Genomic DNA, 25,280 nt, shown 5'->3' on the forward strand with positions numbered 1-25,280 from the left:
GTCTCCTATAGGGAACTTTGGATATGAGGATTTTCCTGTATATTGTTAGTGACTGTAAGGCTGGAAAGACAGCTTGTATGGGTATCACCTTCACCACAATTGACACTTCCAGAAACTTGATTATTGTAAACTTTAAGGGCCAATTCTTCAACCTGGCTGCCAAATCCAGCTGTTAGCATAAAAACCTCTGTGAAAATTATCAGAATGTGATTTTGTACCCCACAATTGTCACTCACTCAACTTACACTGGTTTCTTGTGCTGCTTTTGCTGACCTGCTCTGTTTACACATTTTGCTTTTATAGGCACATGTAAAATTAATTTATAGCTCTCAAATATGTGCAGAGGCTCTCCCTACCTAGGCTGACTTTTGGGAAGTCAGGGAAAAGGTGCCAGACATCTGCCAGAATTGTTGGTTCACAGTTTATTTGACAGGAGATCCTGAAGTGATGATTTATTGAGGACAGACAGTGTTTTACACTTGTTATTGCATGTAGCAGTCAAAATATTAAAGATATTTCAATTAAAATAGGCAAAATAACTTGGGGGGTGATCACTCATGCCAGTGAGTGTTATCTTGTTAAAAGGCATCTCTTATCAGTCAAGAGAAATTTAAATTTTGCAGGTTGTCAGTGTTAGTGGTGCAAGGCTGAGGTGGGGGGCAATTTTCAGGGTTCATGTGACCACCTCCCACCAAATATTTATCACTTACAAAACCACAAAATCATCACCAATGTTGTCATCAATAGTCATAAATTTAGGACTGTTAGCATTATTCTTCACATGCAGCCATTTCTGCTTCAGAGTACACCTGGTATAAAATTTAGTGCACTAAAATTGAAATGATAGATCTCCTCCTCACCTATTTCTGATAAAAGTTTATCAGCATTTGCTTGAAATATAAATGGCAGAATAACTCATGCCTGTCCTCTAGCAGAAAAGTGAACCTCCTTTAGCATAATAGATCCTGAGAGCCTCTACTTAGCACTCTCCACTAATGGATTCTAAAAATTAATGTTTTCAACATTTAGCAGACTAAAGCAAAGGTTTCAAAATCCCCAGCTACTTCTACATAATTAAAAATACATTGTTTTTTCAGGTGGGAGATCCACTTTATATCCCAGGACACCTCCAATGTTAAAAGACTATAAATTCATCTTCAGGAAGGAAACTTTAAAAAATCACTATTCCTGCTTTTGCACGAAACAAATTCAGAGCCACTTCAAGTGCCATTGTGAGAAAGAAGACCTCTGGAAATTGAGCAGGTTGATAATTTTTCTTGAAAATGTGTAAAGATCTATCTTCTTGTTTTTGGTTGTTTTTTTTATTTTTCATTTCTGAAAGTTCATTTTCAAGACTAGAACTCCACTTGTTGTGGCATAAAGGGTTCAATGGAACACATAAAATTAGGGATGAATTATATCCTGGTTTTGTGATGGGAATTTCATGTCATATCTTCAGTGTTTGGGGATCTCAGGCAATGAGAAATACACAGACTAAGATTTCAGAGTCCATAAATTCAATGAAAACAGCCTTGATGAGGATGAAATTCCATATTAATAATGCATTATTAATAAAAGTCCTGAAAATCTGGTGTGCAGCCCACAGCGGAGTAACTGGCAGAGGCATGCAGCTGACCATGCGTGGCAGTGGCATGCTTTAATTAGCTAAGTCTATGAAAATGAGGAAACTGGTCTAAAGTTAGCAATTACAGGTTTTCCAATACTTTGCTGGAAATTTCCAGTACTGGTTCTCTGGAGAGCACTGGGAAAATGAAGTAAGGGTTGAATGTTATTGAAACAATAAAACAGCTAGAAATAATCTTCATGAAACCAGCACGTTCATCTCCAGGAAATGGTCAGATTTCATGGACTGGTCTCACAAAATCACCAAATTCATCTCCAGATTTCATAGGCTGACTCTCAGAAGTGTGTGGCATCTCTGTTTCTCTGGGATCACACTGGTTCTGGCAAAATCACCTGCCCTTGGTGTTCCTCACAGGTCCAGCCAGCAGCTGTGACCCAAAAAAGATGAGGACAGTTTTTCCCTAAAAGTCATCATCATGCCTGTGCATTCCTGGGTGAGCCCAGCAGTTTATCCATGAGTGAGGGATCACCAAGGAGCCTCCCTAAGGGTATCTGAAACACTTGGAATTCCTACTGTACCCTACAATCGCGCAGCTTCTGATCCCAGCCAATCTAGAAATCACAGATTGCAGTTTGTGTTAGGATGTATTTTTGTCAATTCGTGGCCAGGATGTCTTCCCAGGTCATCTGGTGGACTTCCCTTTGGTGGGGGGAAGCTCAGACCCAGCCTCAGCCCAAACACTGGAACCCTCCTGGGTCTGAAGAAGTACAACAATTCCTGTCTTCCCAAGAGCTCATCATGTAATGGAATCATCTTTGGCCCATATGCAGGCAAAAAAAACCCCAACCAACCAAACAAAACAAAACAAAACAAAACAAAACAAAAAAAAAAAAAAAAAAAAAAAAAGGGGCGGGGGGAGGGAAGTCAGAATCCCTTCAATGTCACAGGATGGGGGATTTGGAATGCTGTCTGCATGCTGTGGGTTGTCAGGTATGGATTTCCATCCTAATTCCCCGTGAATGACTTGGGATAACTGAGAAGCTTTGTGAGATAATGCCCTGTAAATAACAGTGGGTGAAAACAGTTTGAGCAGAAACAGAGAACAAAACTTCTGGAGGTAAATAAGAAGCAAAAGTCCTTCTGTTGCTTAGACAAAATATGCGCAGCCTCACTTTTGACTTCCCAGAGAATGCTGTTTTTCCTAGAAGAAGGGAATGGGCTATGGCACGTTCCCTGCTTTCCTTTTCTTTCTCTGCTGCAGAAGCCAGCGCACGTGTGGCCAGTGCTGGGCCGTGCTTCCCAAGCACCAGAGCACAGATGCCAAGCCCTGGAATGCTTTTTTCCAGGACTGGTGTGTGGGACCGTGGCTGTCTGCCTGGCTGGGTTTCCTCACGCTCCAGGCTGGCCCCACATTTGGCTGCCAAAACTGCTGAAGTAGTTGCAAACAGGACTGGTGTCAGAATTAGTCTGGTTTGCTGTGCTAGCCTTCAGGATGCTGTGATCTTTCAATTTTTTGTTCACAAAAGGGGGGAAAAAAAAAAATCACTTTTTTTGTTTTTTTGGAACAAAATTCTAGAAGTGTGGCTTGGGTTTCTGGTGTTTTTGTTTGTTTTGCTTTTTTTTTTTTTAGAGCTTTTTTTCAATAGAGCTTCTTTTGTGGCAGCAGAAGAGAAAATGCCACATTTATTTCAATTGTTAGAACACATAGAGAAAACTACAAATGTACAAATTCTGCCCTTTGTTTTTTTTTTTTGAGCAGGGCACAGATTTATCATGTTCCTTCCCAGATTTGCTCATAGCTAAATGGGAGAACCCTACTGCTCTCTGCATTCCTTCAGGATCGGGGCATCTTGAATATTTTTAACTTAGCAACAGAGGAAATGGCTGTTTTAAACACACACTACTTTGTGTGTTTAAAAACAGCATCTAAGGACAAGTTAAGGACATTGCTCAGTTTGTGACTAAAGCAGGAATACAAAAGAATACCGAGACAAAACCTCTGTTTGCATCTGGAGCAGATGCACCAATCCAAACTTCTTCCTGAATGTTTCATATGCATCAGATAATGGTGTCACTCCAGCAGGAAGCAGACTGATTTCCACAGCAGAATGAAAATTGGGAAATGCTTCCATCAGGGAAGTTCCTGGAAAAAGACGGTGAAAAACACTAGGAAGCAAAAATGCTCAAAAAATAAAGATCTGGGATGGAGGAAATAGTAAAAAGAAGTAGCAGAAGCTGCATCAGGGAGGACAAAGTCTAAACCTTGTGGTCTTGAGTCCAAATCACATCACAGGAACATTTCAAAACTTGGGCCTGCACTTTGTGCCCCAGAGAATTTAACCAGCTCTGGAATGAAGCAGTACTTGAGATGTATTTGAGGAAAAGGTAATTTTTTTTTTTTTTTCCAGAAGCAATGGCAAGGAAAGACCAGTGAAAAGTACAAAACCCCCACCCTACAATTAATGTAAAGATGATGTAAATTTCATCCATTTGTTACATTTGTTCTTCCAAGGAAAAAGAAAGGATCCAGTGGGATAGACGTTCCAGAGATACCTTCTTATTCTTCTACTTTGTTTTTCTTGTTTGCAGAGGATAGGAAAAATAACTGAACCCTTTATTGATCAAAAAGACTTAAAGTGACATTAAAAAAAAAAACTGGGGGGGGGAGTGGTGGTGTTTTTGGGATGGAATAATGGATTAAAAGAATCCAAGACACTTTCAGGAGTTGTGAGGAGAATTCATTGCCATGTCTGGGGCTGGGGCCATGGAAAGTGTGTGTGTCTTATTGGGTAAACATCAGTAAACTTCTCAAATAAACTCATCAATAAACTTCTGAGAGGTTCTAGTGGATGGCTCCAAAAGATCCTTTCCCAAACCAGCCTGGCTGGCAGGGACAGCTCTTCCTGCATTTCACTTCTATTCAAAAACAGGAACCCGAGAGAGGAAAAAATTGCAAAGGGCCAGTGTAGCCATTCTGCTAAGCAGATATATTTAACATATCTCTCCAAGAATTACAGAAAATTGTGATGAAACTTGTGTAGGACAGATGTCAATAAAATGCCATCCAAGCTGTGAATTCTTCACAAAACTGTCAGAAATCTTCACGGAGAGATCAAGCCTTTTGTCTCCTTGATCTGATGTAGGCTCCACAAGGAAAAAGAAAAGAAACTCCAGAATAAAATGTGCTAAACTTTTTTAGGGCTACACTTGAATTTAGCAAGCTATGAGTTCAGAAATGGTATCTTTACAAATTTACAGTTTAAATACTTAAAATAATAATGTGACCACAAAATAAGTCCTGTTCTTTAGTGGTGCAAGATACAGGATGCTGCATTTGGTCTGAAACTCAAAAGCAGGCGCATGAATTTCAAAATTTTAAATGCAGATGTCTGCTGTTACAGAAGTGGGAGAGGTTTTATTCTACACCTCTAGAACTTTTAAGTGATTTTGCTTTGTTGTTTTTAACTACAAGATGGGAATTAAAGGCACAATCCGTTTTTGGAAAACAATCACACTTGAAACTTTGAAAAACATTTATAGGGAAGTGGGGGAAGCCTGACTTTGTTTTCTTCTAGAAGACAAAGTGAGCAGAGCTCAAGGTTTGAGGCAGGTTCTTGAGCTTTTAAATGCCCAGTTTGCTAAGACCTTAATAAAATCCTGCAGATAAAAAATACTTTGTGAACGTTACCGATGGAATAAGAAAATAGCAATAGTTATATCAAATACAATTTTAAAAAAAGCTCTCAAAATTTCCTGTCCTTCTGCTAGCAATGGCAAACGAGGGAATGTGAGAAAGGGGAGGAAATAAAAAGAAAAAAAAAAAAAAGAAGGAATTGCGGTTGAATTTCAATTTCCTTTGTGAAATCTTAATGAATCCAGTGAGAATTTTGGAGATGGAGACTTGGCTTGCATGTTGCACTATGCACATTTGTGCTTTCAAAAGTGATCATGTGAATTATCACTTTTGCACTCTGGGCAGAAGTGATAATTCACATTTCAGCCTTTTTTAATGAGCCTGTGACCTTCCCAGGTGCTGTGGTTGTAGTTTTGGAGTCCTCAAGTTAACAAAAATTTATAAATACTTCTATGGAAATTTACCTCCACTTGAAAACACCCAACCACTGCATAATTTCGGTACAGTGTGAAATTCCAAAGTAAACTGGGAATTTGTTGGATGGGACACATCATCCTTCAGCATCCAGACTGTTTGTATTTAAGGGGAAAAAAATTCTTTAATCTTAAAAAATCTTTAATCTTAAAAAAAAAATCTTTAATTCTTTTCACTGGAGATCCTCTGTCTGCTTTTACCACTCATCATTGACACAATTGTCTTCTAGGCCAAACCAGAAAATGAAACTAAAAATGCTGCCTTTGGTATGGTGTGATTATTTTTAATGGTGGTTTTTTTTTTTTGAGTGGTTTGGTGTTTGGTTGTTGTTGTTGTTGTTGTTGTTTTTTAATTTTGTGCTTTGTTTTTTGGTTTTTTGTTTTTGGCTTGGTTTTGGTTGGGTTTTTTTGGTGGTGTGTTTTTGGGAGGTTTTTGTGTTAGTTCCCACAGAAATTCCTGCATGTGAGAGAGTAGCTTATATTGAACTTTTTTTAAAAAAGCACGGACACACAAAGCAAAATAAGTGTTAATGTAATTTCGAAGGAGAAAAAATTTAAATATTTCCCACTGCACTTTCTATTTCTAGAATGCTATAAATAAGTCTGACTGTGACAGCTGGATCTCCTTTTCTTCCTGCAGAGATTTCATGCAGTTGGAAAAAGACAAAAGCCAATAATTCACAATAATTAATATAAATATAATTGTGGATTCTTTGGGACTTTTTCTACTTCTGTTGGCAAATGGAAGGATGAAATATCAGGAACACTGATATTATTAAGTGGTTCTTCAGGCAGTCAGATTATAAGGGGCAATGTAGACAATTTAATAATGAAATTATGAAATTCATAATAAATTCACAATGAAAAGCTGGACAAGGACACCAAGCCTTGAGTCTGCCCTTCATGGCTCCTGGAGCTGTAAATTTCTTTTTTCCCCCTTCTGACCAGGAGGAAGAATCAGTGACAAAATCTTTTGTTCAGAAAAAAGCTGCAGAATCAGAGCAAGGCAGAAAGGCCAAATGCTCTCCAAAACAGAAAAGATGTGGGTGGAGAAAAAGGACTTTATTTGCTACTGGATGTGCCTGGAAAAGGGGAATGGCTGAAGAGGAATTGGGCCAAAATCAAAGTGTTTCCCTGAGAGCTTTGGAGATGCAGTCCAGCCATGAAATAAACTCAGCTCAACATAAACCAGGCAGATGGAAACAGATAAAATTAACTTGCCTGTAATCTGTAACAATTATTATAGGTGCCCTAGGATTTAAAAACCCTAATAAAGAACGGGAATTGTAATGAGTAAATATATATTCTGAAAGGGATGTAATTATTGTAGATTACAGGTAATAAAAATGGATCTCTGTGCACAAGATGTGCACCTGAGATGGCTGCCTTCTGCTTTTCGGGATGCTTTGTTTGGGTTCTATTCTTTTTTCAGAACAGCTGAAGTGCTGATGGCTGTCTGAGAGAAATGGCAATTATCTTGCCTTCCCTCTTTCCTATCTACAACAGACAGTGAGGGGGGAAAGGGGGAAAAAAGAGAAAGAAATATGCCAGATGTGTTTATAGCATGTTAATGTGAAGCAAACTGCAACAAATGTTGACATTTTGGCGTTGAGAACATGGCTTTGACTAGGGTCTAAGTGGTGGAATGTCAACATTCTTCACTTTCTCCTGGTAAAATATTTGCTTTAAAATGTAAATGAAGACCAAAGAGATTTTCCTCATATTGGCCTGCCAAAACATCTGGATTTGTGTTTGCATTCGTTGGCATCACAGGGTTGTCCTTCAAAAAAACCCCCTGCTATTATTTTCTCATTTCTAACTGAACTTCTCACACATAAAGTGCTTTTCTGAGTAATGGAGTATTTTCTGACTATGGGAGTAATCTTAAATATAAAGTAAAGCAGTAGCAGCTGAATCAGGAGCAGGTGAAATATGAAATGATACAGAACAAATGCCACCTCCCTGTGAGGCTCAAAAAGCCACTCAAAACCAGGTAATGCTCATACAGGACTCATTTCATCAGCTGATGATTAATTTAAATGTTAAAAGGAATGAATTTTAAAATTTCTTCTTTTTTTTCTGCTGTTGCAGGAAACAACTCCAGCACCTTTTTTTTTTTCTCTTTTCAAATTCTGTGTTTTCAAAAAATCATGAAGCAGAAAAGGACTGCTGCAACTAAATTTGTGTATTGATGATTATATTTCAGTGATTACAAGAGCTACCAGCTGGAGCCCCATACACCTGGTGTGTGTTTACACAGCAGGTAGTATGACTGAAAATTACTACCAGAAAGCAATAGTAAGAAATCAGAAAAAAAAATAATTTAGAAAAGCCAAAATTTTCCAGAGTGATTTTTCAGCCTCACTCCAAGGTTTATCTGCCTGCAAAATTAGCTAAGTGTTAAGCTACCAGTGTATTTGTACTTATTCTTTCTTCATCTCTACATTCATTGCAGCTTAACTGAGCCAAATATTTCTCTTTCACGGCTGGACTTTGTTGGAAAATCAGGCTAAACAGCATTGTAATGGTGACAGTATAAAGTAGTTACTGAGTTTTGTTAAAACTTAGACCCTTTAAACTAACCATTAGTCAAACCAAAACAATAAACCCAACGCTGCAATCTCTCTTTGAAATAAAGTTTATTAGCAAGAAAAAATACACTTTTTAGAAAGTAGTTTAATTGGCTTATTCATTTAGTATAAACAGACATCTGACCACAGAATTGGGGTTTTTTTCATCCCCAAATATTCCTTACAGCATTTTAATGTGCTTAATGTACATGTGTAAACATTCTTGTATAAAAATTAGGAGTATGCTGCTGGGGTCTGTTAGTCCATCTGTTTATTTTACACATGTGTATTTATATGAGGAATATTTTAGTTATTACACTTCACATCAGTGAAAAATTAACGTCCCAGTGCACTTTTAAACTGTTGATCTTCTATTATTGTTACAGTCAGAGAAGGGGCTGTAAAAATGTCTTTGTTTATGAGCATTCCAGTTCCTGTGTGTCTTCAAGTCACTGGGAAGTTACAGTAATGGCTCTGTATTTAAGGATTATATTTTACAGTCTTTGCCCTGGGGACTCCAGCACCTATTTTTTTCCAGTTTATAAAATGCTGTATCTTGAAAGAATTTCATGAACCCATGTCTCAGCTTATTAGGAGCACTCTAATCATCAATAAAAGACTCTTCAGAATTTGGGCATCTTGAGTCAAAGGCAGTGAGATTCACTCCATCTGCTAACTGGCCCTAAGGCTGTGAAGATTATTTTTGATAATCTAGGAGATTATTTTTCTTGCTGTGGAGCACTCAACAAGGCAGGTGTGTGAGACACACTGGCCTTGATCTGAGACAAAGAAATTGATCAAGAAATCAAATTAAATCAGACAAAGCTCATCTGGAATATGTGCTGTAGGTAGGGGTCACACTTTTCTGCAATTCTTTTATGGTGGATTTTGTGTTGTCTTTGTTGCTGTTCACTTAGGACTCCCTGGAAACGAGATAAATTCTTTCCTTGCTAAATTCTTGGGGTTTTTTTCCCATGTTGGTTTCTTTCTTTCAGAAGCTACCACTACATAACTGTTGGACACAAAAACTTTAAGCACACCCCTTTGTTTGAATGCATTGCTGCAGTGCTTTGGGAGTGATCACAAAGCAGAAGTGACATTTTTTTTCAATGCACAGATATAGACTATATCTCCACAAAGATCTGTCTGCAGCCCTTTTGCTTCAAAATACCTTGTCAGAAATTGCAGCTGGGCATCTTTGAGAAGTTGTTAAGCATCCCACTTTTTTATTTATTTTTTTTTTTATGGACTCACCTGCTGCAGGCTATACAGGGTCAGCAATCTGATCAGGTGAGTATCTCCTCTGGAGACCACAGTGAAGTAAATTAATTATCTCTGTACCTCATTGTGCCTTTTTTAGCTCTACCTCACCTGTCTGTTTGTTTCTTGTCATGATGCTCGAGGTGAAAGAGTTTCCTCTGGTTTCTCTGAGTGTCCTTTCCATAGAGCACAGATACAAATAGGCTGAAATAGATGCTGAAAGAAATCAACAATGGCAAAATTGAAAGTGGGTGATGTCAGAGTTATTTCTGTTTATAAACACAGAAACTGCAGAATCAAAGGGGAAAAAAACAAAAACAAAAACAAAAAACAAAAAACAAAAAAAAAAAAACCAAAAAAACCCAAAAAAACAAAAAACCAAAGAACCCAAACAAGTGGGGGGAGCTGCTCTTTTGATAAAGGAAAATCTAATGACAAAATTCAACTCCTCACCCCTAGCCACCAGGCCAGAAAAACAGCAGCCCTCAGAGCTTATCAGAGCACAGCCTCTCCTCCTCTCTGTATTTCCCCCTCCCTGTCTCCTTGGGGCAGGATGATGTACTTCAGTATTTAAATTTCCCTTAAAAACGTCATCAGAAGCCGGAATACTCAACATGAAATTTCCCTACATCTCGTTAATCAGTACTTTAATGAAAATCCTTGTAGAGATGAATGCTCCCAAATGATTTGTTAAGTGACAGAAAGATTTCCTGGGTAATCTTAGTGTAAGGTGCTGATTAATCTCTCAGCATTTGTGATTCCTCTTCCCAAAGCTTGGCCACTTTGTCCCATTCATTAAGCATATCAACTGTTTCTCCTAATTGAAAGAGTTTCATTATATTAAAAAAATTAGCATGCCTTTGTAACCCAAGCGCCCCTTTCTGTGTTTATTTAGTTAATTAACAACACTTTTATCTCAGCAAGTCAAAATCCCTCCTTTTGGCAGCTCCCCCAACATGTTCCCTGACATGAAATGTCAGTTTCACAGAGTCGTTTACAAACCAATCTGACATAAAAGCAGGTTCGGGGTAAACCTCACCTACACTTTCCATTTAAACCTGCTGTGTGAAATAGTTACTCCAAGGCTCTTCTACCTCCTTTATTTTTCTTTGCCAGGGGCACATTCCTTCAGAAAATGTGATAAATCATCAGTAATGAGAGACTTGAAAGGTAACTTTTCAGCTATATATCTATAGATATAAATACATATCTATCTAAAGGGATATAAGGGAGAAACAACAAGTGAGGAAAAAAATAAGCACAGCACTACAGCTTTTCCAAATTAAACTCTTGTCTCTCTTATCCCTGCCTATTTTATAGCCCTAAAGATGGAAGGCTTGTAAATGAGATTTATTTCTATGCAATTGCATACAATGATGCCACTCCAGGCAATTTTAAAGTGCACATAGAAATTGGTCTTGTAAAATTCCTCCACAATTTTACCCAGTAAAAATCCTCCAGGATATTATCTTTTCTTTCAATTTGAGGTGATGTGGGTGAAGTTATTATTTTCAGTGAGCTACAGGGAAAATGTGTTCAATACTTGTAAAACTGATTATATCATGCTCTGGAAGATAAAGAGAGAATGTTCTGAGGGTCCCCACAAAAAATTTTGTCAAAATAAATGAAATGCTGCCCTCTTCTGATTAAATTTGAACATAGAAGAGGCTGCACTTTTAATGGAAGAAGAGGTTTGAAGATTAAAATGAGTTAAAAACAGGGCTTGGCAGGCTACCCCCTCTGCAGGGAATGTTGTGGGGAACATCCATAATTTTTGTGTGGCAAATATTGTCCCACATCAAAGCAGGAAATATGTGGAGCCTGAAAAAAAGCAGCTTGCACTGCAGTTGTGTATTTTGGGGTGATTTTGTGATGTGGCATGTAATGCAAGCAGCGGATGGATAAATTGAAGCACACCTGGCATGGTTTTCCCTTGGTTTAGGCATGGAACTTCCTGCTTGTCCAGTTTTGTGCACATGAAGCTTTTTAAATGTCCAAAACACAATTCAAGCCCCAGAAAAGAAAGTGCACTGGAGACTTGTCAAACACAAATACCCAACTGAGCTGCAAACTGCTCAAAGTGTGAGCGTGCTGCAAACATCACGTGCCTTTGTTTGATGACCTTTCCTAAATATTTTTTCACTGGTAACTATCGCTGTTAATTTCTGCCATTTTTAGTTCTTTTTATTAATTATTTCTCGAATTGCAAAATATGAGTGCGACACTGCTCTTAAGTTGAAGCATTTTGCAGACCTACAAGCATAAAAAGATTAAAAAATGAGATTATAGAGAAATATGTACATGTTAAGCCACTTCTCTGACCAGTTTGACTATTTTGGTGGTAACTTCCTTATAGATTTTTTTCACACCAAGCTCCAGCTGTAAATTACCACCACATACTCTGAAAATCCATTGAGTGTGGATGCTTCAGTCAAGATTTCATTTGGCCTTTCTCACCTGGATTCCTTTTTTTTTTTAAAGGTATTTTAAATACACAGCAATATGTCAATGGTATGTATGTACCTAATTTTCTGTTCAAAAAGAAATATAAAAGCACTTAGCGGAAGAGCTTTCAAGTAAAATATAAAACTTTGCTCTTCACTAATTTGCCTTGCACAATGCTTCCACTTACATGCTTTTAGGCTGAGCAAAATTATCTTTCTGCCCACTGCTGACCCTTTGAGTGTTAGAGCTAAAGTAAAAATATGTACAACAGGCTATTTGTAACATGGGAAAATAATTACAGAACTAAAAATGCACAATTATGGCACTGCTGTAAGAGCCACTGGGCTGCTTAGAGCTGATATGCTGCGAGCATAAATGCATATGCTGCATTTATCTTGTTGCAGCTCCCTTTCTGTCAGTGGAGGAAACATGTTAAAACATAAAAAGATTATTAAATAATCACAAAAAACAAATGCTTGCAGATTTTGTGGCTATAAACAGTGGTAGTACTGGAATTAGGTGAGTCCTAACTTGCAGACTATGCCAGGGAAAGAAAGCGTCATGAATTTTGTAAAATCAGCTTTTGAAATGAAGTAAAGCATCTTTCTGCATTTGCACAAATCTTTACATACTTTCGTGTAACTCACTCAGAGGAAACAAGGGGAATGGTCAACAACTTAAATACCAAATTGCACATCTGCTTACTCTGAAGCATTTCTTCCTATTTGCTCACATTTAAGTTGTGATGGTGGAAAGAGCATTGAGTCTTTCCACCAAGTATTCTGGTTGAGCAATGGATTTTGATGAATATACATTAGATTACATGTCAAAGACTTGCAAAATTTCTTCTAGCATATTTCCAACAAGGTATGACTCCACCCTGATGAAACAGATGGCTGCCCATCTGTCTTAGACACACTCAAGTTGTTTAAAATCACTCATATTTTTGTAATCCTACCTGTAGAAAAACCAAGGTGCTAAAAAAAACCAAAAAATAGGCACAAAACAAAGAATTACTGCTGGATCTGAAATGTTCTACCATATTATGAGCTTTTACATTTCTGTGGAAGGTGAATGTTTTGCACCCAGAGCTGCTGGTTCTTTGTCATCCCTGTAGGAAACACACTTGAACTAGAAAGTGGGATTTGAAATTCTGTTTATTGGAGCTTAGATTATCAAGACAGTGTCACAGATAACCCCACACCTTTCTAGGTGCTCTGAGTCCTGTAGCACTGGCAAACACAGCACTCCATGCAGACCTTGTCCAGAGCAGAGAATCTCCCTTTTTTATTATTTTCTTACAAGGAAACAAAACCCTTTTCATAATTTCTGCAGTCCAGGTGAACATCATGAATGAATGTTCATCTTGGTCCTGAAAAATCACTGCCTGTGTGTCCTTAGTGCTAAAAGGTTCTGATTTGATTTATTGTTTGTAGGTGCTGGTGAAACTGAAGATAAAGTGACAACTGACTGAGCAGCAAAGGTCTGAGGCAATGACTGCGAAAAGGGGAGGAAAATATTTACACCAAACGACGAGGAGAAAACATGCAAAACATTAAGCCAAGCTTGGATGCAGCCAGTTTCTGGGAACAATTTATTAAAGCCCCTGTGGAACACAAGTAATGTACAGAACTGCATGGAAATTTATAGAATTATGCTAATTTACCTTTTAAATAAAGGAGAAATCTCCTCAATGCAAACCAGGTGTTTTCCTGGAAACCAATAAACCTGTCTTGTTCCTGTGATTTTGGCTGGGAGATTGTTTTGTGTTTCTACTCAGAAACGTTGACCATAATTTGCATTGTATCAGTGGTACCGGTGAACATCAGGTCAGTAATTTTTAACAGTATTTCACTGTAAATGAGTCCTACCGTGTTGTGCAGAGGATTTCTCTTAGGAGAAAAAGAAGGAAAAAATCTAAACCCATTTTTGCAATGACGTTGAATTTAAAAACGGGATCGACCCATGTGATGTACTTGCAAAGTGCACTGGCACTCTCAGGTATAAAGTTTTGAGCCTTTAAAACATTACTGTAACCCAGATCCTGTAATATTTGTTCTTCTAACGTCTCTGTAAAGATAAGATTCTTGGTTAGATGGCTCTCCAGCTGCTGAAAGGAAAGAATCGTACCCTGGGTTGCAGTGGAGCACGTGGGGAAAGGAATAAAGTGGTTTGGCAAGAAAATAATGACAAGAAATAGAGCGAAATCTACATCTGCATAATGAAAGAAACCTAAATTCATTTTTCTGCTTACTTGTTAAAGGAAAAACAAAACAAACTCAAGCAAACAAAAACTCAAATATAAACAAAAGTAACTGAATATGTACAAATAAAAAATAATAAAGCTGTAGTGATTGTGGTGTGGCTTAGTTACCAGAAAAACGTTTTCCCTCTAAAGCTTTTTGTCACACTCTAATGTGACAATTCCCACCTGCTCTGACTTCTGTTGGAAGAGCCCAGCAGCAGTTGTAATCACCAGATCTATTTTGGAAGAGCACTGAAGATGGGAAGCAGGAGGAAAACCAGCACTGGAGTGGCACATTTGTATCTGCAGGCAGTTTCTGCAGCCCGAGAAGGGCTCAGAGCTGAGGGATCCATGGTACGGGGAGATTCCTGTCACATTCCACTTCTCTGCCTCTCTACACCTCTTCGGATCTTACTGACAGCAAAAAACAGCTTTGAAAAATTCAGCATAATATCCTTACATTAAAACTCTAAATGCAATTGTTTCTACCTGCATCACTTGCATAAACACAGCTTTTTTTCAATCACAAAAGTGTCTGGATTCAGTTCTATTAGGAAAAGGTCATCCCTGAAGGGTTGCTGTTTATCAGTAAATTTATCTCCAAACTACAACTGACAGAAAATCCATTCTCATATTCATTTTCCCCTGCTAAAATGAAGAGTTGAAGAGTTAAATGCATTTTAGAAAAATTAACATCCTGACTTGCTCTGTAATGAATATGCAAATTTTCCTCAGTAGCACACTGCTCCATACCAATCCATGACCATGCACATTCCCACAAACACCTCAGATAATCATAATTTACCCAACAAATCAAGGATCTTTAACAGGTCAGAGCAAGTAATTTCCCAGGAATAAACCAAGATGTAAGGTTCTAATTCAGAAAACAGAGACAACAATAATCAACTGGGAAACCTTTTATTCAGGTAACAAGGTAAAAGTAAAACCTATTCTACCAAGCTGATTTTTTGCAGCAAAAGTCAAACAGCCAGTGAGAAAAGCAGTAGAATTAAGGAAAGTAGTACCAAATACCAGTCTCCTCCAAACTTGTTTCCAATCTGTGTAAGTAACTGCCAAACTAGCAACTAGAAAACCCTCAGTAATCTGCCAACACCCGTGCAAAGCAGTTTCAGTCAACACAAGCCATTGCCCAACACTCAAAGTGCACCTTAGAATCATGCATCTCTCTCACCTACCTGGCAGGCTTGCACAGCAGCACCACTACCAGCCTGCATCAAAAGAGCACAAATTCAGTGTTACAGCCACACTCTGCAACTATCACCAAGGGCTTCTGACAGGGTGAAGTGCTGCTCTGGGGGTTACACGTCACCTTCCTTCACTTTCGTGGCTGCCACCACAACAGCCACAGCCTGCACTTAGTGGGGACTGCCAGCTCAGAGTTTAGGAAAGGAAGATTCCCTTCATTTCCAGGTTATCCAGACAAGTACTGAGCCCAGAGGTGTCTACACCTTCCCCTTCCTGGCGTGTCTGAGGCCTTTACACAGAGTATTTCAGGGTGAACAGTGCAGCACTCCAAGCCTGCATTGGAACTCTCTTGAGCACAGGTGCACAAACAGTGCAGCCTTGCACTGGGCACATCTGTGGTGCCAGTGACACTGACGCTGTGGTTTACTGATCCTTGTGCCAGAATAAGGTTGATAAACTATAGTGGATAAACACACTGGTTATCAGAAAGCACAAGCAGTAGTATCCCCTTGGAATAAAAATAACTGATAGGCATTCCTGTGGAGAAGCAGAGGGTTACAGCTTGTGAGCCATCCCAGCAGTCTCCCCTGACCTCCTTCCCCTTTTAAGTTATATTTTCATAGTTTTCTTTTTGGGTGTGGAAAGCACAAAGTGCCAGCTAACATAGTTTCATTATCAGGTGGATTTTGACTGACTTTAGTCATGTATGTGAAGCATGTGCAGGTTTTATTTCATTAGAGAACACACCTCCACAAGGTGTGCACGTGGAAAGCGTCTTACCTGGAAAGTTCTCTCAGAATGCCCACTACTGGACAAAAGCATAGTCCAAAAAGGCAAGAGAACTAGTTCTGGTGGAAGCAGAATTGCTGTGGATATTGAAGCACAGAACAGCCTACAACCACTCCAGGAGGCACCCACTGCATCCAATGGAATCAATCAGCAGAACCCTGGAGGTCTTTAAAAGCCTCTGGACCCAATCCTAAGTAATCTGCTCAGGAGGGAGGTTGGACTAGATGACATTCTGTGATCCCCCCCCAGCCTCACCCACTCTGATTCTGTGAAAATTAATAGCAAGTCCAAATCCCTTCTCACAGTTCCTGTTACAAAAACCTCCTGGACTTCCAAGCTCTGTTGTTAACGTTGCTCTCATGCACACAACTGGACATGAAGAGCTCAAAGAGGGAAGAAGACACAGCAAAATGCAGTGAGCAACTTCTTTTAGGCATCTAAAATTGTATTACCCTGCACAGTCTCACATGCTTTCAGGACATTGAGACCTTAATTCACTGTGCAAATTCACTCCTTCCTTAGGTTTTTTCCCTTGTGGAGTTATCCCCAGCTATCCTAAAAAGGGATGACTATTTTACACTTGGTATTCAGCAGGAGACACTGCTTCCAGGTCTTTAAGAAGGTCAAGGGTCTCACAAGGTTGTTTTTAACATCACTACTCCTGCAGCTGCACCACCAAGTATGGGGCTCTCCAAACAACACAGGAAATATTTGGCTTAAGCAGCAATTTACTTTACAAGGTTTCTCATAATGTTTAATGAAGACCCTCTGTAGCCTGTGCCAAAATGGTTCCAGTGGTTCATGTAGTGGAACAGCTGGTAAAGCTTCAGGCGCTTCTCAAACCCTGGAGCTCTGGGGATTTTACTGTGATAAGCAGAATAAAAAGAACTGCCAAAGCCACCAAACATCCCAGCTATTGCAAGCTCGTACTCTGAATGGCCGTAGAAAGAAGCTGGATCAAAGATAATCGGACCAGATTCATCCTCAGCAACATTTCCTCCCCAGAGGTCCCCATGCAGGAGAGCAGGAACGATTTCCACACCACTGAAAAAACTGGGTATCTTCAGCTGCAGGGGGAGAAAAGAAAGATGTGTAAATTACACAATAATTCACTTCAAATGTAGGGGTTTATCTGCATACTTGACGTGTCCTAAAACCCATCATTTAAAACACACAGGACCTGGTCAGCAGAAATGCTGAGTACATCCAGAGGACTCTTACTGTTCATAAAAGGCAGCAGCAGAATGGTCACCTAAATCTTTTTTAGCAAGAAAATAAAAGTCTTGATACTCAGATATTGACCAGGGTTAGTCACAACAGCCACCAACACTTCATCATTAAAAAGCTCAAGGATGTCTCAAAAAATTTCCAAAATGTAGGAGCCAAAGAGCCAATAGCGCAGTCACTCCATCAGGTGCCAACAGTGAATGAACAGACAGCATGCAGGACAGAGCTGCTTATGTACATTTCTAATCATGAGCAAGTAACAGGGAATGAGAATATGAACTCCATCCAGCATTTCCCCAACAGCCAGGCAAAGTGCTATCTGGCACTTTGGAATTCACTCTGGAATGTTAGCATAGGGAGATGTGGCAAATGCCATTGTAACTTAGAAGAAGGGCATTTTAATCCCTAAAATCTGGAGTCTCTTACCAACAGAACCTGGTGCAAACCAACAAACAGAAACTTTGGTTTAAGAAAATAAAGTTTGAGTACTCTCCCAGTAACGAGAACTGAGGGAATTGCTCCTACCTGGAGCTGTGACCAAAGTTCTCTTGCTTCTTTGTCACCTGATTTCTTTTCAATCATGTCCATCTGGGGCTGGATCCTCTGTCTAGCAAAGAAGGTCACCCAGTCACTCTGCCAGTCGTTCACCTGAAGGAACAGCACTGCAGATGTCAGTTCCACACCATACAAAGGGCACACTGGCTTCTTTTTCAAATAACGCTTTTGAGGATCACACAGGTTTTGTGCTGGCACCATTCAGGACAGTAAATGCTACCATCATTTAATCAAATGTTATCATAAAACATTAAATTAGGGGAATAATTTTCTCTCAGTGATTAAAGTGCAGGAAATTGAAGAGCCATCAGTGTCCAAAACACTTTTAAGTGCTGTCCAAAACACAACCCGCCTTAGCAGGCAGAACCACAGTTTTTTATTTTCATGGCTCCACAAAAATTCATTTATTCCCATTATGCTACCTTTGCCCTCCTATATCACTGAAGGGAAAACAAGATAAATTTGAAATTCTATCACTCTGAGAAAGTACAACCTACCTGTGGAAGATAACCACAGCAGGTAACTGTATGAAAGCCAAACTGATCCACAAACTGGAGTTCTGATTGCCCTTCACCTTTACCTTTCAAACCAAAGACAAAAATTCAGCAACAGTGACATAATACTGAGCATCCATGACACAAATGAACCTTTAAAACTACACAAGAGTAAAATGCTGCTTCTACTGAGAATAAAAAAAAAATTGCACTTTAATGTTTTTTTCAAGATTACAATGTGGTTGTTTTTTAAATTTAAAGTTTGATGTTAACCTGGCATATTCTGCTCTTCAAAATTGTATTTTGTGGTTCTTTATGGCCAAAACTGAGTATGTGTTTTGCTTTACACAAACCCAAAAAGCAAAAGGAGCAAACAAAAGCAAAAAGAATCCCTGACTGGGTCTGTTTCATCCAAACCTAGTCTCATGCTATCTTCAGGGGAAGATGAACTTGTCCTGAAGGAGCAAAAGTTTTATTTTAAATACTGCAAAAGCAGTATTTTAACTGCTTTGTAGATTATTATCGACTTGGTTAAATATGCAAACAGCTGTGTACTGTACCAACTATGCTTCCTTCTTTCTTCAGCTTCTCTCCAAGTTTCAGGTTAGTAAGGTGAAGATCAGCCAGCTGACTTCCAAACAGTGCTGAGTGTCTAAGAAACAAAAAAGGTAACATGAGTACCATTGACACATGAATAGAACCAGGGCTTGATATTCCACGAGTTACTTGAACAGATCTATCAAGTAAGCAAAAGCAGTTCTACACCTCTTACAAAACATTCTTTTCAGTGTATTTCAGTTATAAACACCTTGTCTTCCTACAAAGACTGCATATTAACACAAAATGTACTTGGCTGTTTGTGACACCACTAATGAAAGTGAAAAGCATAAATTCACTAACAATGAGAAATACCAATTCTGATTTCTGTGTGACATCACTTCTGTAAGGACTCTCGGTAAGACGTGTAAGAAAGAATGCACAACATGTTGTGATTTTTATTTTTCCTAACTCTGGTAAACTGTGTTTGGGAAACAGAACCAAAAGGCTGATCCTTTTCTTTCTATTGCTGCTCCCAGCTGCTTTTCTCTAACATGCCTAAATGATGAGAGTCACAGGGGCCTAATTTATTGTCTATTTTTAATAAAACCTCATCCTCTATATGGTTCAGAAAGTCTTGTAGTAATTACAAACAGATATTACAACGAGTTGCCTCCCATGTTAACAAAATTATGTCCCTTTTATGCCTTTGACCTTCTTCAACTTCCTCTGTTCTCCAGTCACTGTCGTTTAAGGCACAGTTTTTTCCTCAATGTGTTCCTGTTAACACAGGAGGATCTGCAGGCCAAAGGCACCACTTTTGACCCCAAAACAGCAACATCTCTGCCCTTTCTCTTGGGACTCGCTGAGGGTCTTCATGAATTAGAAACTCTGCCAACAAGCAGGATGAGGGACAAGACTTTAAACTGGCAGCACAAGTTCTGAGAGGGAGGTGAGAAACTGGTCATGATCACCTCCCTAATGGAATCAGATAGATGAATTCATCGTGTTAAGGCTCGTCACAGAGAAGGGTCAAAAGTTTGTAACTATCAAAATGAAGGTAAGAGCTGAAAATACTGAAATCAAGATTAATTGATCTGGGGAAGTGCCTCTGCACAATCATGCCAAGCAATAAAGTAGTGGCTCTTATATAGAGGGCAAGTACACAAAACAGGTGATGAGGCTGCTCATTTTCCTCTCTGTGAAAAGAAACCTTACTGTAAAAATCACTAATCACCTAAGCAAACAAACCCAAAACTAACCAAAACTGAGACTCAGTTTGGGACGTATGATCTATTTGCTAGGTGAGCCATTATGAACTATTTCATACAACTGTGATTTCCCATACTGTTCTTGACTCGCTTTAGAAAAAAAACTGAACAAGTTTCCCCTAAGAAAACAAGTGATTAAATTTCCTAAGAGCCAAAATTTCTGGTTGAAGGAGGCAAAGACAACGCTGTTTCACCTGTTCAAGCTCCGCATGTCCAAATGCTCCATCACAAACACAGTAATGCCCCCAGAGAGGTCAATGACTTTCATGGGCTTAGGCACTTTTATTGTCTTTGTTTTCAGGATGGCTTCCAGGCTTGCCATTTCTCCCTCAAACATTCTTCTGGCCTGCCAGATATTAAGGGAAAAGCATTAGTGTCTACAAGCATCAGTCACAGGCAAACAAAGCACTTCCACAAAATCAAATGATTTTGTAAAACTTACATAGAAAGGTTGGAGGAAGTGTTTATTCACACACAAGATACAGACAGGACCACCCCATCAGACTTGACAGTAGCTTTACAAATACAGCGACTTCACTTCATGAAACAAGTGAGTGAAAATGGTTTCACTTCATAAAACAAGTAAGTAAAAATTAGGTTCTAGAATTCTCTACAATTTAGAAAGTCTGTTTGCAACTGAAGGAATGCAAACTGCTTAGAGATAATAAAGTATGAGCTCCTTCAGCCGTTCCTCACCAGAGCTTTCACCAGAATGGTTTTCCATGGTGTTTTCTTTTACCTCATAGGGGAAGGGCGTGGGTGGCCATCAGCTGTAGCAGCCAAATGCCCCTTATCACACTTGCACAGCCCAAGCCACCACCAAACTGCATTTGCTTGGAAGACATTCTGAATTTTGGACCTATTTCTAGCACCTGCTACCCACAGCAAGGAAAATCTACTCTCCCGAGTTCCTCCTCTGAGACCAGGGACACTCATCACAGGAAGAAACGCTTCTCTACAAGAGTCAGGCAGGTAGAAAGAGCAGGTGGGAAATTTAACATGTCTGGCAAAATCAAAAGCAGGGAAGTAGAATGAATGAAATAGAGAATGCAAGCCCTTCAGTAGTGTTCCATGCCACACAGTAACAGGACAATTTGCAGTAGACATCAGTTAAGAGGCAATCACAGAATGGTTTGTGCTGGAAAGGACAAACCATTAAGACATCCATAAACATTATCTTGTCCCATCCCCTGCCAGGGGCAGGGACACCTTCCACTATCCCCAACCCCTGTCCAGCCTGGCCTTGGACACTTCCAGGGATCCAGGGGCAGCCACAGCTTCTCTGGGCACCCTGTGCCAGCGCCTCAGCACCCTCAGTCAGGAATTTCTTCCTAATATCTGACCTAATCCTACTCTCTGTCAATTTGAGGCCATTCCCCCTTTCCCTGTCACTCCAGGTCCCTGTAAAAAGTCTCTCCCCATCTTTCCTGTGGGCTCCCCTCTGGCACTGGAAGGTCCAACTGCGTCTCCACAGATCCCTCTCTTCTGGAGGCTGAGCAATCCCAGCTCTCCCAGCCTTTCCTCATGGTGCTCCACGCCTCTGACCGTCTCTGGGAGACACCTCTGGCTGTCCTTTTGCTCCAAGAGCATCCACAGGAAATCAGGGAATGCTGTGTCTCTGTCTAAAGCACCACGCTGGGCCATCAACTGCTGATGCACAGCAGCTGCTGCTCACACAGCACAGTGCATACAAACTTTTCCACAAAGTTTGCTTTAATCGGCGCTCAGGATCCACACACAGCAAGCAGCAGACAAAATGAAACTGCTGAATAGAAAATCCATCCAGATCTCTTCTTTTTTTCCCCCCCCCAAAGCCTGATCCTGCAGCTCGTTGGATTGTACAGCTAAATACAGAATGGTGTACAGACCTAAGGAAGGGCTATCACCAATTCAAACTCTCCTCCGTGAAGCAGGATACCCTTCCTGCATTATCCCACATTGCCACCCCCACTCAGCTCCCCAGCTTGATCAGAAATTGTTGAGAAATTTGGAATGGATACAGTTGCACGCACATTTGCAACTTTCAAGCACATTTGCTTGCTGTGAAGGGCAAACCCAAGTTTTGACTCCTGTTCTGCCACTGAAGCTATTTACGTGACAAACACAAATATGGAGTATCTTTAAAGTAAATTCCACCTCATCTCTGCTTCTGCAAAGGATGCTGAAGAAATAAGTTGTATTTATTGCATTTTTCTCTGCCAAATGCAGGCAACCCACCTTCGACAGCACATTCCAGGTATTGAAAGGACAAAGCAGAAAAGCTTGAACAATTATGGAAAAGTATCACTTTTTCTTGTGCGCAGGGAATTAAAAGTTTTAGTTAAAACCACAGAAGGCACGCACCCCCTCAGCAGACACAATTTTGGGTTGCCTTAGCCCCTGTCACAGAGCTTGCAGACACTGTTACACCACTGCTACCCTTGGAGGTGACAACAGCATGCCATGGGATACCTCTAAAAAAATTCTGCATGTCCTGGACAAGCAACGCCAGTACCACAACACCATCCTGCCTCAGAATCAGTCAGGCTGGAAAAGACCTCCCAGACCATCAAATCCAACCTTTGAGCCATCTGCACCTTGTCACCCACACCACAGCACTAAGTGCCACGTCCGGGTGTTCCTTGGGCACCTGCAGGAACTGGAACTACACCACCTACCTGGGCAGCCCCTTCCAATGCTTAACAGCCCTTTCCAGGAAGAAATTCCTGCTGAGAGTAGGTTTAGGTTAGATATTAGGAAGAAATTCCTGACTGTGAGGGTGGTGAGGCCCTGGCACAGGGTGCCCAGAGAAGCTGTGGCTGCCCCTGGATCCCTGGCAGTGTCCAAAGGCTGATGTCCAATCTAAACCTGCCCTGGCCCAGCCTGAGGCCGTTCCCTCTGCTCCTGTCCCTGTTCCCTGGGGCACAGCCCGACCCCCCCGTTGTGGTGTTGTGGGGGTCCCCAGGATGAGGTGAGAGATGAGAATTGACTCCAAGCTCTCAGAAGGCTGATTTATTATATAATGATATTATATTATGTTAAAAAAATATATACTAGAACTATACTAAAGAAAGAGAGACATCAGAAAGCTAGAAAAGAATGAATAATAAAAACCCATGGCTCAGAGAGTCCTACACAGTTGGCTGTGATTGGCCATTAATTAAAAACAATTCGCATGCTGGGTAAACAGTTCTCCAAATCACATTCCAGAGCAGCCAAACAGGGAGAAGCTGAAGCTTCCCAGCTTCTCAGGAGAAAAAATCCTGGTGAAGGAATTTTTCAGAAAATGTCACGGTGACACCCCCCGGCTGTGCCCTCCTGGCAGGAGCTGCGCAGAGCCACAAGGGCCCCCTGAGCCTCCTTTGCTCCAGGCTGAGCCCCTGCCCAGCTCCCTCAGCCTCTCCTGGGGCTCCATTCCCTTCCCAGCTCCGTTCCCTTCCCTGGCCACGCTGCAGCCCCTCCATTGCCTGCGTGAGGGCCCAGAGGTGCCCCAGCCCTCGAGGTGTGGCCTCAGCAGGGCCGGCACAGGGACGGGCCCTGCCCCGCTCCTGCCGCCACCCCAGGGCCGGAACGCTGCCCGCCCACCCCCGGCAGCCCCCCGACCCCTACCCCGCCACACCTCCGACTGAAAGTTGCTCTTCACGAACACCCGGCCCTGGTCCGTGTCGTAGCTGCGGCCCTGGCTGATGCAGCCGCTCCCCGTGTGCCCGGTCGGCCGCAGCAGCGCCGTGCCGAGCGCTCGCTTCAGCGCGTCCTCCATGGCGGCGGCTGCCGGGGAAGGGACGGGGCGGAACCGGGCGGGCAACGGAGGGAAGGGAGAGGGCGGAACCGGGCGGGCAACGGAGGGAAGGGACGGGCCGAGAAGGGGAGGGAAGGGACGGGTCGAGAAGGGGCGGGCAAGGAAGGGAAGGGACGGGCCGAGAAGGGGAGGGACGAGGCGGGCAGAGGGCGGCTGAGGCGGCTGGGGCGGTTGTGGCGGTTAACGCGCCCGGCTGAGGCGCCCGGGGCACTCGAGCACTGCCGTCTAAAGATTCTCTCGTTCCTTGCATGCCAGTTGTGAAAAGTGCATATTACACGGCTCTGCGCAGATATTCGCTCTATGTGTTTTGATGTAGTGAATAGTAGTGCTGTATTAACATTTTAATAATGTAGTCTTGTAGTTAAAAGGTAACTTTTGTAGTTAAAATAAAAATTATGTAAGTGGGATATTTTTTTTTAAGGAAGGAATGAGGCACTTGCACCGGACAGCAGCCAGAGGACACCTAAATCTTTCAGAGAAAAAGAATTTATTGCCCTCTTATCACAATAAACGAAGTTCTTCCTGCCTTGAAGGCGCTGTTAGGATTGAGAGGAAGAAGCTGACAATAACCAGATAAATATTAAAATGAATATTATATGTGTTGTGTTAGAAAGTAATGCTGTATTAATTCTTTTAAGTGGTGTGGTAAATCTAGTTTTAGGTTATAACAAAATGTTAAAATAGAAACTATGCCATGTAGGATACTTTTTTTCCTAAAGAAAGGACTCGCACAGGGATAGCAGCCACAGGACACCTCAATCTTTCAGCGAAAGAGAATTTATTGCTCCATTATCAGAAGAAACGAACTTCTTCCCACCTTGCTCAGCCAGGATGATGCCATCAGGATTAAGAGGAAGAAGCTGGCAATGACCAGACAGAATCCTGTGCTTGAATGGAATTTATGCATCATGTAGGAGGTGTATGAATATGCAACAGGCTATTGCTTTTAAGGGTTAATCCTCTGTTAATGGTGTTCTTTTTCGGGTTTATGCTGCCCAGGAAAAGGTACCCGGACATCCGTAATTCTTTGTTTCTATTGTCTCATATTGTCCTAATTCAATTTGTCCAAATTATTATTATTCTAATTGTATTACTATTTTGATAACCATTTTATAACTATTAACCTTTTAAAATTTTAAAAACAAGTGGTTGGCATTTTTCACACCGATCCTCCCGTATGTTCAGTTTTATTCTTTTCTTAATCGCCGAAC

The 25,280-nt window shown here is 40.8% G+C and overlaps 1 protein-coding gene across 1 annotated transcript; it reads right to left on the reverse strand.

Moving 5' to 3' along the window:
- Positions 1 to 15,114: 15,114 nt before the first annotated feature.
- On the reverse strand, positions 15,115 to 24,108 carry LOC139604139 (ketosamine-3-kinase-like). The gene is made up of 6 exons (XM_071455167.1): positions 23,890 to 24,108; positions 20,486 to 20,637; positions 19,044 to 19,135; positions 18,487 to 18,569; positions 17,960 to 18,082; positions 15,115 to 17,274 (listed from the first exon to the last, which is right to left on the reverse strand). Exons 1-6 carry the CDS (start codon positions 24,028 to 24,030, stop codon positions 16,936 to 16,938), a joined length of 930 nt encoding a protein of 309 aa, XP_071311268.1. The 5' UTR covers positions 24,031 to 24,108; the 3' UTR covers positions 15,115 to 16,935.
- Positions 24,109 to 25,280: the final 1,172 nt, after the last annotated feature.

Source organism: Agelaius tricolor, unplaced genomic scaffold (genome assembly GCF_023055355.1).
Source record: "Agelaius tricolor isolate 1412-34295 unplaced genomic scaffold, bAgeTri1.0.p SCAF_44, whole genome shotgun sequence".
Classification (NCBI taxonomy): Eukaryota; Metazoa; Chordata; class Aves; order Passeriformes; family Icteridae; genus Agelaius; species Agelaius tricolor.

What these genes read in the sequence shown, in the direction of transcription:
- LOC139604139 (XM_071455167.1), bottom strand. Translation starts at nt 24,030, where the DNA reads ATGGAGGACGCGCTGAAGCGAGCGCTCGGCACGGCGCTGCTGCGGCCG. An exon ending in GCTGTGGTTATCTTCCACAG is followed by an intron (nt 18,083 to 18,486) that starts GTAGGTTGTACT and finishes CTGTTCCTTCAG; the next exon opens with GTGAACGACTGGCAGAGTGA. An exon ending in AACTTTGGTCACAGCTCCAG is followed by an intron (nt 17,275 to 17,959) that starts GTAGGAGCAATT and finishes CTCCCCCTGCAG; the next exon opens with CTGAAGATACCCAGTTTTTT.